Raw genomic sequence first — 15,393 nt, forward strand, 5'->3', positions numbered from 1 at the left:
GGTTGGTTTACGTTGCTGTGTTCGATCAATAACAACCTCAATCCTCAAGGGTCGAAAAAGGTGGTCGTGGCTGGTGGCTGAGGAAAATAGCGTTTTGCGGTTGGTGAGACTTTTTGGGAGACAAAAAAAAATGTATTTACGAGTGGGGGATTACGGTTTTGGAGATGAAATTGGGAGTAGTTGTGGAAATTTTTTTTTGGCGGGAAAAGTTTTTATAAGATTTTTAAAAGGGTTTTAAAAGGTTTTTAAACACCTTGTAAATGCGTTTAAAAAGTTTTTAAAAGCGTTTACAAGGTGTTTAAAAACCTTTTAAAAGCATTTACAAGCTTTTTAAAAGCATTTACAAGCTTTTTAAAAGCATTTACAAGGTTTTTAAAAGCGTTTACAATGTGCTTAAAAACCTTGTAAACACTTTTAAAAGTTTTTTAAAAGCGTTTACAATGTTTTTAAAAGGTATAAATTTCAATATTTTTGGCGGGAAAAATTTTCGATTTTGGCGGGAAATTTTTTTTTTTTTGGCGGGAAAAAATAATTTTTTCGGGAAAAATTTTCGATTTTGGCGGGAAAAAAAAATTTTGGCGGGAAATTTTTTTGGCGGGAAAATATTTTTGATTTTGATGACTGTACATTCTTGCTATCACTCAAAAAGGGTAATTTAGTCATTTTGTATATAAAGAGGGGTAGTTTTAAAAATGGTCAACATGAAGGGCTATTTTTAAAAAGGGGTATGGAAAAAGGAGCATTTTTTATATATTTTTTTAAAATTTCTGTCTCATTTCTTTCTCTTTTGATCTTTATTTTTTTATCTCACTTTAATTACGTTGTTTTAAATGTAATTTGTAGACAGAGATTGTTTGTATATTTAATCTTTTTTTTACTTTTCACATAAAAGAAAATTATGAGTCCAATCTAAATCAAAGACAATAATTGAATTGGTGTTCATTGCCAAATTAATAATTTTTAAGTCCAGACTAAATTAAAGTAAATAATATTAGAATTAATAAATTTATTTAACTAAATTTTCAATATGAAATAAATGATTTATCTATATATTTAAAGGTAAATGATTTAACAAAATATTGCATTTTTAATTATTTTTACATCTATAATTATTATAGATACACAAAATTTTACATACACAAAGTGGGTGTTTTGTTCATGATCCAAATTATTATATCCATAAAGTTGTCCAATTGTTAAAATTTTCATAAAATAGATAAGACTGTTTTGAACGTACGAAACAATTGTCAATAAAATTGACTATTAAACTATTTGGATTCAGTATCTACTTTTTAGGAGTTAGAGTGTATTGTTTTGGTTTTCTGATTATTGTTTAGGGTTTATTGTTTATTATCTATTGTAGAGGGTTTATATTGATTATTTTGTTATTTAGGTCTAATTGTCTAGTTTAAGGTACAATGACAACATCAAAGCCATACGACCATGATCAATGTGGGATACTATTACAGTTTGTAGATACAAGTTACATATGTGAATAGCTATTAATTACTATACTAGATTTTAACCCGCCGTACACCGCGGACATATAATTTTTATTATAATTTATATTTTATATTATATCAGTTTGTTAAATATTGGATGTTTTCTAAATTGAGGAATAACTAAATTTTTCGGTTGTTGTGCGGCTAAATATTTTTTTTTTTTTTAGCCCACAATTGTTTGTTATATTTAGTTTGTTTTGTTTAGTGCTTGAGATTCTATTATAACAAAAAAATAAGGGATCTAAATACATAATCAGTCATTTATACATTGTGATTAAGTCACATTTTTCCTAATGATTTAATTATTTTATACAATCTTAGTTAAATCAACTTGATTTTATGTCAAATATTAGTATTGTTGATAAATAATTAAATGAGGATTTAACCCGTGTTAACACAAATTTAATAATATTTTATTAATTCCAATATGTCTTCGTTATAACTCATCTACTATATAACCACATTATATAATATTTTAGACTTTTTTAATTTTATATATTCGTAATAATTAAAATTTTATAAAATTTATATATGTTAATTATAATATTTAAATAAATGTCAGTCGAAGTTTTTCTTACGTTAAGAATCAAAGCTCACAGGTTTTGGAAAACAAAATGGGAATCAAATTGTTGTTTTTTTTGCTTGTGAAAGATTCAGATATAGAATATCTTCAAAACACAACAGAATGTGTGGCTATATATGATAGTTTATATTTCCATATTGATTACTGTTATTTTTTAGTTGGAATGAAATGTAAAATATTTAGGAAACAAAATCTGGAGTAATGTTTGTTTTGGAAAAATTTTAGGAGTTAATGTTATAAATAACATTTTTTCAGTATTAACACTAAACCAAACATTTGACTTGCAAAAAAATATTTTAAGTAGTTTGTTAATGATATCACTAGCTAGATCGGCACAAGGTGGAACACTTGACTCCGGTTAAATTAATAATGACTGTATATACGTTTGCAAGTATGATTATTTTTTGTCAAGTATTGTGAGTTAAGTAAGTGTAGTTATTTGGATTTTGAAAAAACGTGCATGTCTTACTTAAACAAAGAAGAAAAATTGTGTTTGGGTATGTAGCGGGATAAGTTTATGTATTAATAAAAATTAAAAATTATATCATTAATAGAATTTGATCTCTATATAACTTTTTGAATGTGTGAATGTGCTCAGTATTACCTGGAGAAGAATCTTGATGCTAGAGCAAATGAGCTGGAGAGAGAAGCAGAGCTAGAAGAGAAAGCTCCAAAAGTGAAGACAAAGTCAAAGATGTCAAAAGCTGAGAAAGAAGCGAGGAAGAAGCAGAAGATGCAAGCGTTTCAATAGGCAAAACAGAAGTCAAAAGCTAGCAAGAACTCCAAGAGATGGAACTGAATGAAGTCAGATTTATGAAAAAAGGCTTCTTCTTACAGTTTCACAAGATCTTTTTATTGTGGGAATGTATATAGAATGATACTTTTAGAAATGTAGAGAGTACTAATGTTTCTAAAACACTTAAGCCCCATTGGGTAAAAATATGAAACTTTATTGTCTCAAAATTGTTCTTGAGGTTGATCAGTTTAAACCGAATTGTATATTTCGATTGAACCAAGTAAACCGTTTGGTGATAATATTGGAAACCGATTTACTATCCTTAAAACCAACCACAATTAAAAGATTTTGTTTGAAATATAAAATAATATTTGAAATTAAAATTACGATTTTCTTGTCATCTTTGTTTGACTTATTCAGTTTACTTGCTTTAAATAATCATAAAATTAGTGTAACTATATTTTTTTTGCATTTTTCGTTATTTAGATTTTGAGAAACGTGCATGTCTTACTTAAGCAAGGAAGAAAAATTGTGTTTGGGTATATAATGTGATGAGTTTGTGTATTAATAAAAATTGAAAATTATATCATTAATTGTTAGTAAATCATTAGTTCATTATTTTGTTAACACCATCGACATTAGAATATTAGGCATATCTAATTGAGTTTATTAAATTACGATTATGTAAAATAAACAAGCATTACTACGTTATACCACGGGTTATATTCTGAATTTAACAATTAAACTGGGAAACCTAAATTTTTAAACCGATAAACCTGAATAATATATAAATATAAGGGATATACATTTAAAATTTATAAAACATTAGTCATATATATATATATATATATTTAATCTACAAAAAATTTCTATTTTTATTTTACTTTTAAAAATTTCTAGTTAAAATCTAGTTAATATTAAATTTCAATTTTGGAAAACAAGATTTTCCATCCAAATAAAATTTTCAAAATAATAGGAACCACTCCCTTTAACATTAAATATTAAGTTTATGATTAATTTAATTAATATCAAGTTTCCAATTTAATTAATATTAAGTTTCCAATTTTACAAAATTGTAGGAATTAATTCTATAAACACACACAGTATTTCCCTTCTATAAATCACTACTTCTTTAATTGTATGTTATAGTTCCTATAATATAAAACAATAAACCTCAAACAAAATACTTTCTACACTAACTAATATATATATATATAAGGTTGTACATTTAAAAAAATACAAATTAAATATTAGTTATATATATAGTTAATCTACAAAACGAATAAAATTTTATTTTTATTAAAAAATAGTCCCGCGGTGTACCGCGGGTGAATATCTAATTACGTTGAAAATTTTTAGAGGAAGGAAATAGAAAAAAAAGTATTATGGACGAAGATATATATATATATATATCAGGAATTTACATATATATATATATATATATATATATATCATTTCTCTGTAAATATGGCATTTACAGGAAGATTTGATGAATTTTGCCATTACTTACTCTTTACAATGATTATCTTTTGTTCGATCAGGTAATATAAACAGTCTTTAACAAAAAAAAAAGGTAATATAAACAGTCAGATTGTGTCAGAGAGCTAGTACAATACATTCTCATAAAATCAAGAGCGCAACATGCTGATTAGAAAAACAAGGTGATTAAAAGAATATTAATCCCGGTTTGCGGTTTTATGATAATTAATTAACATGTTGATTAGGAGAATATATAATGGTTAGTGATAACAAAATATCTAACAAAGTGAATAAGAATGTTAATCCCGGTTTGTAATCTCTAGTTACTTGAAATGAGGCAGTACTCTGTTTCTTCTCTCGAGTATACGGAAAATATTATCCAATTTCGTGAGTTTTTTTTTTTTTTTTTTTTTTTTTTTTTTTTTTTTTTTGTCATGAGCTTATATTGTATTTTATAAGGCCAGAGTTGCTAACAATTTTATCGACTTGAGTAAAACAAAAAATACTCTTTGTTTGGTTAAGAGCTTAACTCAAAAGGATATATCTTTTTTTGGATTATGACTTATATAAGTTACACCAAGAAGGAAAGAATCCAATTGCTGTTTTTTTTTTTCTTCCAATGAGTTAACGTCGTAAAGGCTGTATGAGGTGTGTGCATTTATCTATATATTAGGAAAAAAAACATAAATGAAAGTTTATGTGGCTGATTTGGACAAATGACTTTGGTGATTGTATATTTTGAGATTATATTGACCTTTGGAATGGGGATGCTGAAGGGGGTTGGTGAGACGAGTGGTGTCTGATGGATCTTTGCCACTGTAGTTGTTGCATTGATGACCCACAACAAGGGCTCCCTCACGTAATTTTCATTTGATAATCATTTATATTTTTAGTGTTTTCGTCTTCTTTTTTATTTTTATATTTATTTTAGCTTAGTCAGCATTTTAATTTTTAGGTTGACGACGCTTATGAAGAAGTTGGAGGGATGGATAGCTGCCTGAAACAATATCTTCTAAGATAATTTTATAATCAGTTTTAGAAACCCAACTAATCTCGAGTTCAACGTTTATCCAAAAATAAAAATAAAAAATCACTAATATAGAGGTTGATATGTGACGTTTTGATTCTTCATACTTTGCAATACAAAATGTTTATACTCGCATTTTCATTAAATATATTATCAAAGTCTAGACTATGTTATTCTTTGTATAAAATACTTTCAATCGTAGATTTGCAGATTTTTTTGTTATTATTATTCAGAACAAATAGTTGGTAGTATCTAATTACGTAAGTAAAAATGTTAAGAAGACAAGATGTGGTGAAGAGCATGCACACATGAAAGTGTTTAAATCAATTCATCCTACCAACCCACTACATCTTTGCAGCCATAATTTTGTAGACCCTTTTATAATTTCATGTCCAATTGATTTACATTAGCTTTATTTATTTTTGTATTAATTTTTGTAGCGATGATTCAAGCAACAGAGTAAGGAGTAGTTCGATATCACCATCGAACCCATAATTAGATATTACTTTTTCTGATAAAATAAATGTGTTTTTTTTTTTTTGCATAATGATTAGGGAATTTGTTTTACATTTAGGAAGAGGACAAGTTAAGTTCTATGACGATTTCACGTTAATGTCGAATCTTTCAACCTAATTAATATACAAAACTAGCTTATAAATAATCCAGTTATTTGCTCGTCCACTATTTTCATGTTTGCTATTTTTATTTTTTGCTATTTTTTTGTGGAAGTTAAAAACTAATTACAAGTGATCTTGTTCCTTGCGATTAGTTTGATCTCTTTTCTTACGTAGTCGTCTAGGTGTTTCGATTTAAACCGTATATTCTCAAGTCTCAATTATTTCACTCTTTAATAAAAAGATTTTAACATTGGTCTGACTTTTAATAAATACAACACTTTATAGCAAAAAGAATGTAATTGCGTACTTCATTTTACAACCATGCAATGCAAACGGTGTGTTTTCTTCATTTTTAGCTCCGCATTCATTGTTATCTATTGTGTTTCCCTCGTGCATGTGTACTACATTGTCCTCACTCCTCCACAAATTTAAAATAGCATTACAATTATATTATCTCGGTGGACCGGTCTTATGAACTATCTTGGTGCGGCGACCATCTATGCTTATGGTGATGGGATGCAGATCATGGATAACCTTGAACCAACCATAGCAACCGAGGGAACTCAAGGTGAATAAATCCTTAAACTCTCTGTATCTGCTTGAGATATGCGTTTTTATATATACTGTATATGGCTTCAGAAGATACGACATACAACTGGAGGTGGCCCTATCAACTAAAGACAAAGCCCACCACAATTCGAAGTTATTGTGATTGTTTTCTTGTAAGCTTTAACTTAACGTCTCAATATTTCTTGTTGGTTTTTTATTGGAGTTGGTGTCATACTTCCCGTTGATTGCCTTTGAATCTATATTATATACACCGTATTTTGACCATGTAAACTACATCTACATACATACACTTTTGTTAATGTGGGTTAACCTTTTATAAATGCTACCGAGTTCATCATCAAAACACTGCTCACACAAACTCAAAGCTGGATATCACCAGACTTTAGAGGCAGGACCGATTCAGGTAACAAGCTATAGTCTTCTAATGATTGGTAAGATCAAAAGAAGAAACTGTTACGAGTGATGTGTTTTCGATCGATATTTTAACATCCCTTGTTTTTAGAGTTTATACAATGATGACTGAGTGTTAGACTCGCTAAACACAATTGTTATCGACACTTTCAATAAATTAAAAACTAATAATAGACAATAAATTTACAGGTTATAGAATCAGAACTGCAGATTTCTAGTTTTGTATCAAGTTTCGAGAAGCTGTTGGAGAAAAAAAAACATAGCATTGCCTCATTTCAAGTAACAACTAGAAATCGCAGACCGGGATTACATTCTTAACAAATCACCTTGTCAAACTATTACTAACCAAATTATACGTATTCTCCTAATCAACATGTTAATTACCATAAAACTGCAAACCGGGATTAACATCTTAATCGCCTTGTTTTACTAAGCAGCATGTTGCTCTCTTGGATTTAATGAGATTGTATTGAACAAGCTCTCTGACGCAACCTGACTGTTGACATTACCTGATCAAACAAAAGATTATCATTGATAAAAGAGTTAATGGCAAAATTCATCAAAATCTACCTGTGAATGCCATATCTACAGAGAGCTTTTTTCATTTGCACGCATCCTAATCTTTAAACGGTGATTGCAAATGTCGAAATCAGCTCTGAGAAAGTAAGCTATTAAGCTCTTCAAACCCATCATCTTCATCATGTTCCACATCTTTCAATAGTTTCTGTGTCCTAGTAAGACCATCAAGCTTGGTTTGTTCATATAATGAAAGTCTTTGTGCATCCCATTCCTCTTTCAATATCTCCACTTTCTCTCCCATCAACTCTTTCTCTTCTGATATGTGCTTTATGTCTTCAATCTCCACTATTTCTCCTGCTCCTTTAACATTACGAAAACAAGGGGTATAAAACATAATGAAATGGGGTGGGAGGGAAATAACATTAAAGGTAATACTTAGAGATGAAAAAGAACAAAAAAATTGGCTGCACAAAACAGTTCATATGAAGTAGCATACCTTTGATTGCGCGCTTCTTGGCCTCTGCATAATCTAAAGACCTTTTATGTAGGGAACTCAGATCAACTTCGTTACCCTGATAAGAACAAAAGCAGCAAGAACGGTACAATATAGAGAACTTTAGTGAAGTTTAAAATCAAAGTGTTGGACATATGCTTATTGCCCACTATCTTTAGGCAAGAGCAATAGAGAAATGTAAAACGCTTCGAAGATTTAAATATTTCGTACTCACCATATCCAAATGAATAAATTGCTCGATCTCGGTTTCAGAGAGTAATCTGTTCAAGTCAAGATGAGAATAATATCACTAAAAAGGTTATTTAAAACTTCGAATTTGTTAGTCCTCTGAAAATAAAATAAAAAACTTTAAGGGACAAAAAAAAATGACATACTTATCACAGGCAAACCGCACTCGTGCGTTCTGTAGTTCTGTTAATTGACTAAGTTTCTTGGTTGCAGAATCTTCACCCACAGCTCCAAATATAAACATGTTCTTATCAAGCATTTGTTTTGCCACAGCAGCAGCTATCTCTACACCTTTATCTTTTGCCTCGACTACAAGATCCCTAAATTTCCCAAGCTCTTCTACAAGACGAGAACCGCACAAGTTTAGTATAGTACTAACAATAAGGAGAAGTTCGAAAGAATTGGTCAAATGACTCACATCACACTCACAATATATGGTTAAATAAAGAATGTAGTTAAAGCTGATAGATACATCAAACTGTTATGTAGACATTATAAAGCTTACAGCAAGAAAGACGAAAGGTAAACACTTACGAAGTGAGATATAAACTCTGAACTTGGGTTTAAAAGGTTGGATCTCGTGAAGACAATAGAGACAGTAAAGACCACCAAGTCTCCGTGAAAAAGAATCAATACTAACCATGTGACCTGTATAGATATAAAGGTTGGCTTGTGAGCTTAGCTAAGAAACTAAGGAGCACAAGGGTGAATGCAAACAGCAGCTCCAAAGGAATTGAACCAAAAACGTACCAATGGTATGCGCATATAGCGACTGCATGAAAAAGGCTAAGTTGCTGTTAGGACTAGCATCATATATATAAGAAAACTTTCGGGATAGCCACACGCTTTTCATATCAGCAAACGTTGTCAAATCACCCTAAAATGCAAAACCAGAAGAGATTCAACAAAACTGGAAAAGAGGTAAAATTCAAAAAATTTACTTAAGGCTACATAAACAAAGATTGAGGAAAAGAACCTCCACAAACTCGCCAATGAGCTCATCTATATCTCTCTTAAACGGAGAAAGATTCATCATCCCTGACATACACCAAAACAAAAACAAAAAAAGTATGAGAACAGGAGAAACACAAAGATTTCATATCAAGAACATGTGTTCTATTATTGATTATCAAAATCACATGCTACATTCAAGTAAAGAATAACTTACAGATCAAGAACAAAACAAACAATAAAACAGGTTCAGAGGCTAAGGATTCAGAATCAAGTCATTGTCCAAACCAAATTGATTGAAATTTTGGTTGTAATCATTAGAACAAGTTATTAGGTTAAATAAAGTTTGATTTAACAACTATTAAACCATTGATGAACGATAAAAATAAAGAATCAAGTCAAATGTTTCAAACAGGTTCAGAAGCTGAGGATTAAGAATCAATTCATTGTTCTCAATTTAGCTAAGATCTGATCATGGAAACGAAACAAAAACAAAAAAAACAGAAAAAAACGAAATTGAAAACCAATAGAAGAAGCTCGAGAAACAAGGATCAAGCTACAAGTGAAGCAGTCGTTGAGGCACAAACCTGAGTGAAGAAGAGACAGAAGAAACCCTAATTTGGCGGAGAAAGAAGGAAGAAGAAGCGAATTTCTGATTCCCGCTTCGGAACCGGAACCGGTGAAAGACGACGACGAGAGAAGAATAGTCGCCGATTGAACCTAAAAAGATGGACCTGAATAGGTCCAACACAAACAATTTTGGGCCTTAATTCTTTTACTCAAGCGCAACTTTCTTTTTTTCCTTTTCTATACGTCTTTATCAAGTACTCAATTACCTGAATATTATCTACTTCGATGTATGTTTGATTAGTCTGGAAGATTTTTTTGGGGAATTTAATTAAGGAAAAAAGATGGCTAGCTACCTGAAATATTGGAGAATGCATGGTCACACATGCCAAGTATAATATTGTATCATCAACTACACGAAATATATGTATTGCATGGCCACATGCATGAACTATATGACGTTATGTGGTTAACACCATAGACATACAATCCGGTACATCGGTCGAATGATTCCGGCAAAGACCGACATTGACTCCAGCGTTGACTAACATTGACCAAAAAAAATTGTATTTTAATATTTTCTATTAAAAAACAAAATCATAAATTATTATATTAAATTATATATGGGTTTTTATGATTAGAAAACACATTCTATTCAATATCTAATTATTTCTATATCTCTAATGTATTCATTCTTATAATTAGTTACTTTTATTTTTGAAGCTAAACTAATAGTTAAATAAAATTATTAATAATTATTTTCAAGAAATATATATATATATATAACATATGTAATTATTAATGATTTTATATATATAAATCTCTGATCATCATATTATTTAAAATTTTAAATACTACAAGAATCAATAAAATCAAATTCAACTATTTTCATTAGAAAATAATATGCAAAAGATTTGAGTATATGACTCTTTACTTTAAAATTTGCATGGTAAAGAGTATACAAAATTTTAGATACTCTTTGGTATAAAAAAAAATTACATACTTCTAATAACATGTAAACAATAACAAAAAAATTAACATTATTTACTTTTAATAGATAAAATATAATGATACATAATTATTTTCAATATATAACATAAGGGCATTTGCAAAAATCCTCTTATTCTATATCCTTTTGCAAACATATCCTAAAATCAAGATAAAATCTATTAATATCTTGAAAATAATTATTAATTATTTTTATTTAACTATTATTTTAGCTTTAAAAAAAAATTAATTAATTATAAGAATAAATACATTAGAGATACCTAAGATATTTAGATATTGAATAGAATGTTTTCTAATCATGAAAATTCATAAATAATTTAATATAGTAATTTATTATTTTGTTTTTTCATAGAAAAAAATTAAAATACAATTTTTTTTGATAAACGCCGGAGTCAACGTCGGTCTTAACCGGAATTATTCGACCGGTGTACCAGATTGTATGTCTATGGTGTTGACCACATAACGTCATATAGTTCATACATGTGGTCATGCAATACATATACTTCGTGTAGTTGAGGATACAATATTATACTTGGTATGTGTGACCATGCATTCTCCAATACTTCGTGTAGTTAGCCATCTTTTTTCCTTTAATTAATTCTACCACATTCTCTTTCAAACTTTTCGGTTCTACCACATTAGAACTTACTTTTTCTATTATACCACAAAGGGTATTTAAAAAAAAATAATATCCCCATGTTTATGAACGAAAATTTGGAAGTAACTGTATTCTTTTATTACACAACTGAAACATAAATGTGTGGACCAGTAGAGAGAGAAAAAAAAAATCTATCAGATGATATGACATTAAAAGGCTTTAAGAAATGGTGCATTAATGATAAATCATCATAAATTAGATTGAATTAATGATAAATTAGATCTAATTTTTTTTGAATAAATTAGATTGAATTTATCAAAAAGATACGTAACTCTAAAATTAAAATTATAAGATGGAATGATATAAGGGAATGGATAAAATTAGACTTGCGGACAAAATGTGTATCAACATGTCCTCTAGTAAAACTTTTTTATTTGTCAAGTATGTTGACTAGTGGACAAGTTGTAAACGTAACTTGTCCATTACTTAGAGTTTACAACGTAACTTGTCCATTACTTGGAGTATCAATGTTGTCTATTGGTCTAATTCGATATTGGGGACAACTTTTGGTATATAGTATGGACAAGTTATGCATGAAAGAATAATTTACAATGGACAATTAAAACCCGAGCAGAGTTTAGGTGTATGTGGACAAGAGTTTAGGTGTACGTATGACATGTTGTTAATAAACATATAATTGAATCCTCTTCAATTGACAAGTTATAGTGGACAAATGTTTTCATTACTTTGTGAACAAATATTGTGGACAAAATTCTCGTTTGCGTTAAAAACAACTTGTCCATATTTATGTCAAAATAACTTGTCTATCACTTACGGTGGGAAAATGAGATGAATATGCCTGCAAATCAGACTTGACTGGTTTATTCGACATAATAGACAACAAATCAATGGACAAAAACGTGTTAGTAGACACTGTAATTTTAGGAAACAGACAAAATTAAAAAAAACATACCCAAAATTGGAGACAAAATATGCAAGGAATGAGACTTTATAGCGGGATTCACCAAGACACACTCTTTCAAAACTTAATACGACGTCCACCAGTTTTGAAAAATATTATGCAACAATTAGCGTTGTCCACTATTTTTTTTAAAAAAATTGGCAATAAAAACCTTAACTTTTCAAGAGAGATTAAAGATGGAAATGAAAAAGAATAGTGAATCGCCAGAATAGAAGAGGTAATTGTTTTTCGATTTTCAAATGCTACTTTAATTATTGGTCTGACACAAAACTGAAAAGACAGGACAATTTTTTTATTTGTTACATCAATGAGAAGGTAATTGTTGGAATTGGTTAGGGGTAGTTTCGTCATTTTAAATAAACCTTATGGTAGAATAAAAAAGCTTTTATAGATTGTAGTAGAATCGTTGATAAAGTTAATCATTTGTGGTACACTTGTTAAAATTCTCATTTTTTGTTTGTCAGCATTTAAAACACATGTTGTAGTCTAGTTCTAGTGTGCTACTTTGAGGAATAGTAAAAAAAGATCAGACTTTTAAGTCAAAAATAGTATATCATCGCAAGAAAAACATCGGAGTCGCAAATATGTTTTTACCTAACGTAAAGAATAGTCTCGGAATCTTTCAACAAAGACCACTATTATTATTAAAATAGGGGCCTCGAAAAAATGAATCTTGGGTCGTCAGGCTAATGCCTCATTTACTAGTAAGTAACCCTGTTAACGTTGGTTAACTTGACAATTTTTTTTCCTTAAAGAAAATACTATTTAACACAATCTCCCAATAAGATATCTACTACATTTACTTTTTACCAAGTATATTTCTTTTAGGGTTAATTAACTAAATACCACAGTTTTGAAAAGTACTTAAGAGAATACCACAACTATTTTTTTATATTAGAAAATACCATAGGGCCTACGTGTTTTGGGTGTAAAAAGACAAAATCATCCTTTTTAATTTTAGTGTAAGATTGAAAAGTAAAAGATTTGGTGAGATTTTTTAAAATAGCATGTCATTTCGTTTTAATTTTAAAATATAAACCCTAACCATTTCATTTGTGAACCTAAACCGACATATAATTTTGTTCTAGTTGTAAAATCTAAACCCTAAACATCTTATTTGTGAACCCAAACCGACATATAATTTCGTTCTGATTGTAAAATCTAAACCCTAAACATCTTATTTGTGAACCCAAACCGACATATAATTTCGTTCTAATTGTAAAATCTAAACTTTAACTATCTTATTTGTGAACCCAAACCGATATATAATTTTATTTTAATTGTAAAATCTATACCCTAACCATCTCATTTGTGAATCCAAACCGACATATAGTTTCATTCTAATTGTAAAATGTAAACTCTAACCATCTCATTTGTGAACCCAAACCGACATATAATTTCGTTCTAATTGTAAAATCTAAACCCTAATCATCTCATTTGTGAACCCAAACCGACATATATTTTCGTTCTAATTGTAAAATTTAAACCCTAACCATTTCATTTGTGAACCCAAGCCGATATATAAATTCGTTCTTAAGAAAAATAACATAATATTTAAACGAATAACTTGTAATATATGTAATGGGTATAAAAATAATTGTAAATGAAGAGAGAGAAATACACTGTACATTTGTGGTAGTTTCTTAATTAGTTTTGATTCTTGTGGCATCTACTACATATACTCTTTCTTTTATTGTTGTCTATTTCTTTTGCCAGTGAATCAGGTTTACTTATATTTTGCGCTTTGCATATGCATAGGAAATAAAGAACAATACAAAAAAAAAATTAGGATAGACAAATGATAGCATTTAAATTTTATATATATATATATATATATATATATATGTTATATATACGTACAATACTATTTACATAAGTTTTGTAAATGGGTTTGAGTTGACAAAAATTATGTTTAAAAAGCTGTCCTATAAAATTTGAGAAATAAAGAAGTAGCAAAAAATATCAGTTTTTACTTCTATTTTTTTGTCACTGTTTTCACTCTCTAGCAGCTCTGTTATGAAATAAATAAAGACAACTGAAATCTCACAGAGACCTTTTTATAAAGAGGTTAACGCGCGTAGACGTGACAAAAAGAAGAAGATATATATACTAATGCGCATTCACAATTTTAGGTTTGTTTAGAAATTCCCAAAACATACTCTTAAAACAATTCTCACAAAACCCCATTAGCAATAATTTTCAGTTTTTTGTTCAGAATTTGTTTTTTTGGTGTCCAGCTCTGAATACTTTTTTTTTGGGGGTGCAGAATCCAGCTCTGAATACATTCAACATTTATGTATGACAAATAACAAATTATATTTCACAAAAATGAGAAAACAACAAAATTGTATTGTAGTACTAGTAGTCAAAAGCTTTTCCAATATCTTATCAATATTTCATCCCAAGGATTCAAAAACGAGTTTAACAAAAAGAAGAACAAAAAAGAAACTATATATATAGAAAAATGAAGAAGTAACTTTTTAAACAAACTACACGTTGCAAGTTATCGCTCTGATATTCTACACGTCGCAAAGAACTTGTGACTTTCTAAGGGGGAAAAGAAACAAAATCTGCAATCGTTTAAAAGTCAATACATATATAGAAGTAGAACTGTTGAATTGAAGTCAAACCAAATTGTGAAATTCCGTATACTTGTAAAGAAATAATCTTTATATCCACAGGCTCTCGTCATATACAATTTTTTTTTACGAAGTATGTTTTTTGTCGAGTATCTCGATTTTAGTCGTCCCACCAGAATAACTCCAAACAAAATAAAATGGCGCTGCACCTTATTGAAAGTTTGAAACAAACAGAAGACTATATTTACTGTCGATCGGCTAAAGGCATTAGTCATTAGATAAGGACAACTTATACTATTCTACCACATTTATCTCCTAGGAATTATCTCTATATTAACATATATATCCGATATTATTCCTATAATATAGTAGCGAAACTTTGTTTGTGAAAATAAAACACAAAAGAGAGTAAAACAAAGGGAAATAGAAACTTAAGTATGGAAACTTTGATTTAGTCAAAACCCAAGTACCATGCATTGCCTCTATGGCTCTATATATATATGGGCGTTTTGAGAACTCATT

The 15,393-nt window shown here is 29.2% G+C and overlaps 1 protein-coding gene and 1 long non-coding RNA gene across 10 annotated transcripts; one reads left to right on the top strand and one right to left on the bottom strand.

Moving 5' to 3' along the window:
- Window positions 1–6,323: 6,323 nt before the first annotated feature.
- On the top strand, window positions 6,324–6,857 carry LOC147938976 (uncharacterized). Its single transcript, XR_015565935.1, has 2 exons — window positions 6,324–6,512; window positions 6,584–6,857. It is a non-coding gene; the product is annotated as an uncharacterized LOC147938976 (long non-coding RNA).
- Window positions 6,858–7,168: 311 nt separating this feature from the next.
- On the bottom strand, window positions 7,169–9,979 carry LOC104711887 (uncharacterized). Of its 9 annotated transcripts, none has more exons than XR_002033425.2 (9): window positions 9,725–9,979; window positions 9,163–9,224; window positions 8,937–9,063; window positions 8,721–8,834; window positions 8,333–8,525; window positions 8,173–8,218; window positions 7,941–8,016; window positions 7,496–7,804; window positions 7,169–7,434 (listed from the first exon to the last, which is right to left on the bottom strand). XR_002033425.2 is itself a non-coding variant. In XM_019229791.2 (8 exons), exons 2-8 carry the CDS (start codon window positions 9,220–9,222, stop codon window positions 7,575–7,577), a joined length of 846 nt encoding a protein of 281 aa, XP_019085336.1. In that variant the 5' UTR covers window positions 9,223–9,224; window positions 9,725–9,931; the 3' UTR covers window positions 7,169–7,574. The 9 variants fall into 9 exon arrangements, 2 of the variants coding, with proteins under 2 accessions (XP_019085336.1, XP_087320768.1); XR_002033426.2 differs by having other exon boundaries at window positions 7,169–7,421; window positions 9,725–9,914; XR_015565934.1 differs by having other exon boundaries at window positions 7,169–7,421; window positions 8,173–8,247; window positions 9,725–9,886.
- Between the last annotated feature and the right edge of the window lie 5,414 nt (window positions 9,980–15,393).

The sequence above is a fragment of the Camelina sativa genome, chromosome 9 (genome assembly GCF_030686135.1).
Source record: "Camelina sativa cultivar CO46 ecotype springtype chromosome 9, ASM3068613v1".
In the NCBI taxonomy this organism is placed as follows: domain Eukaryota; kingdom Viridiplantae; phylum Streptophyta; class Magnoliopsida; order Brassicales; family Brassicaceae; genus Camelina; species Camelina sativa.

Coding starts and splice junctions, on each gene's coding strand:
- LOC104711887 (XM_087464642.1), bottom strand. CDS start 9,231: ATGTCAGGGATGATGAATCTTTCTCCGTTTAAGAGAGATATAGATGAG. Junction 9,064..9,162: donor TCATTGGCGAGTTTGTGGAG/GTTCTTTTCCTC, acceptor TTTGCATTTTAG/GGTGATTTGACAACGTTTGC. Junction 8,526..8,720: donor CAGAGTTTATATCTCACTTC/GTAAGTGTTTAC, acceptor CTCGTCTTGTAG/AAGAGCTTGGGAAATTTAGG.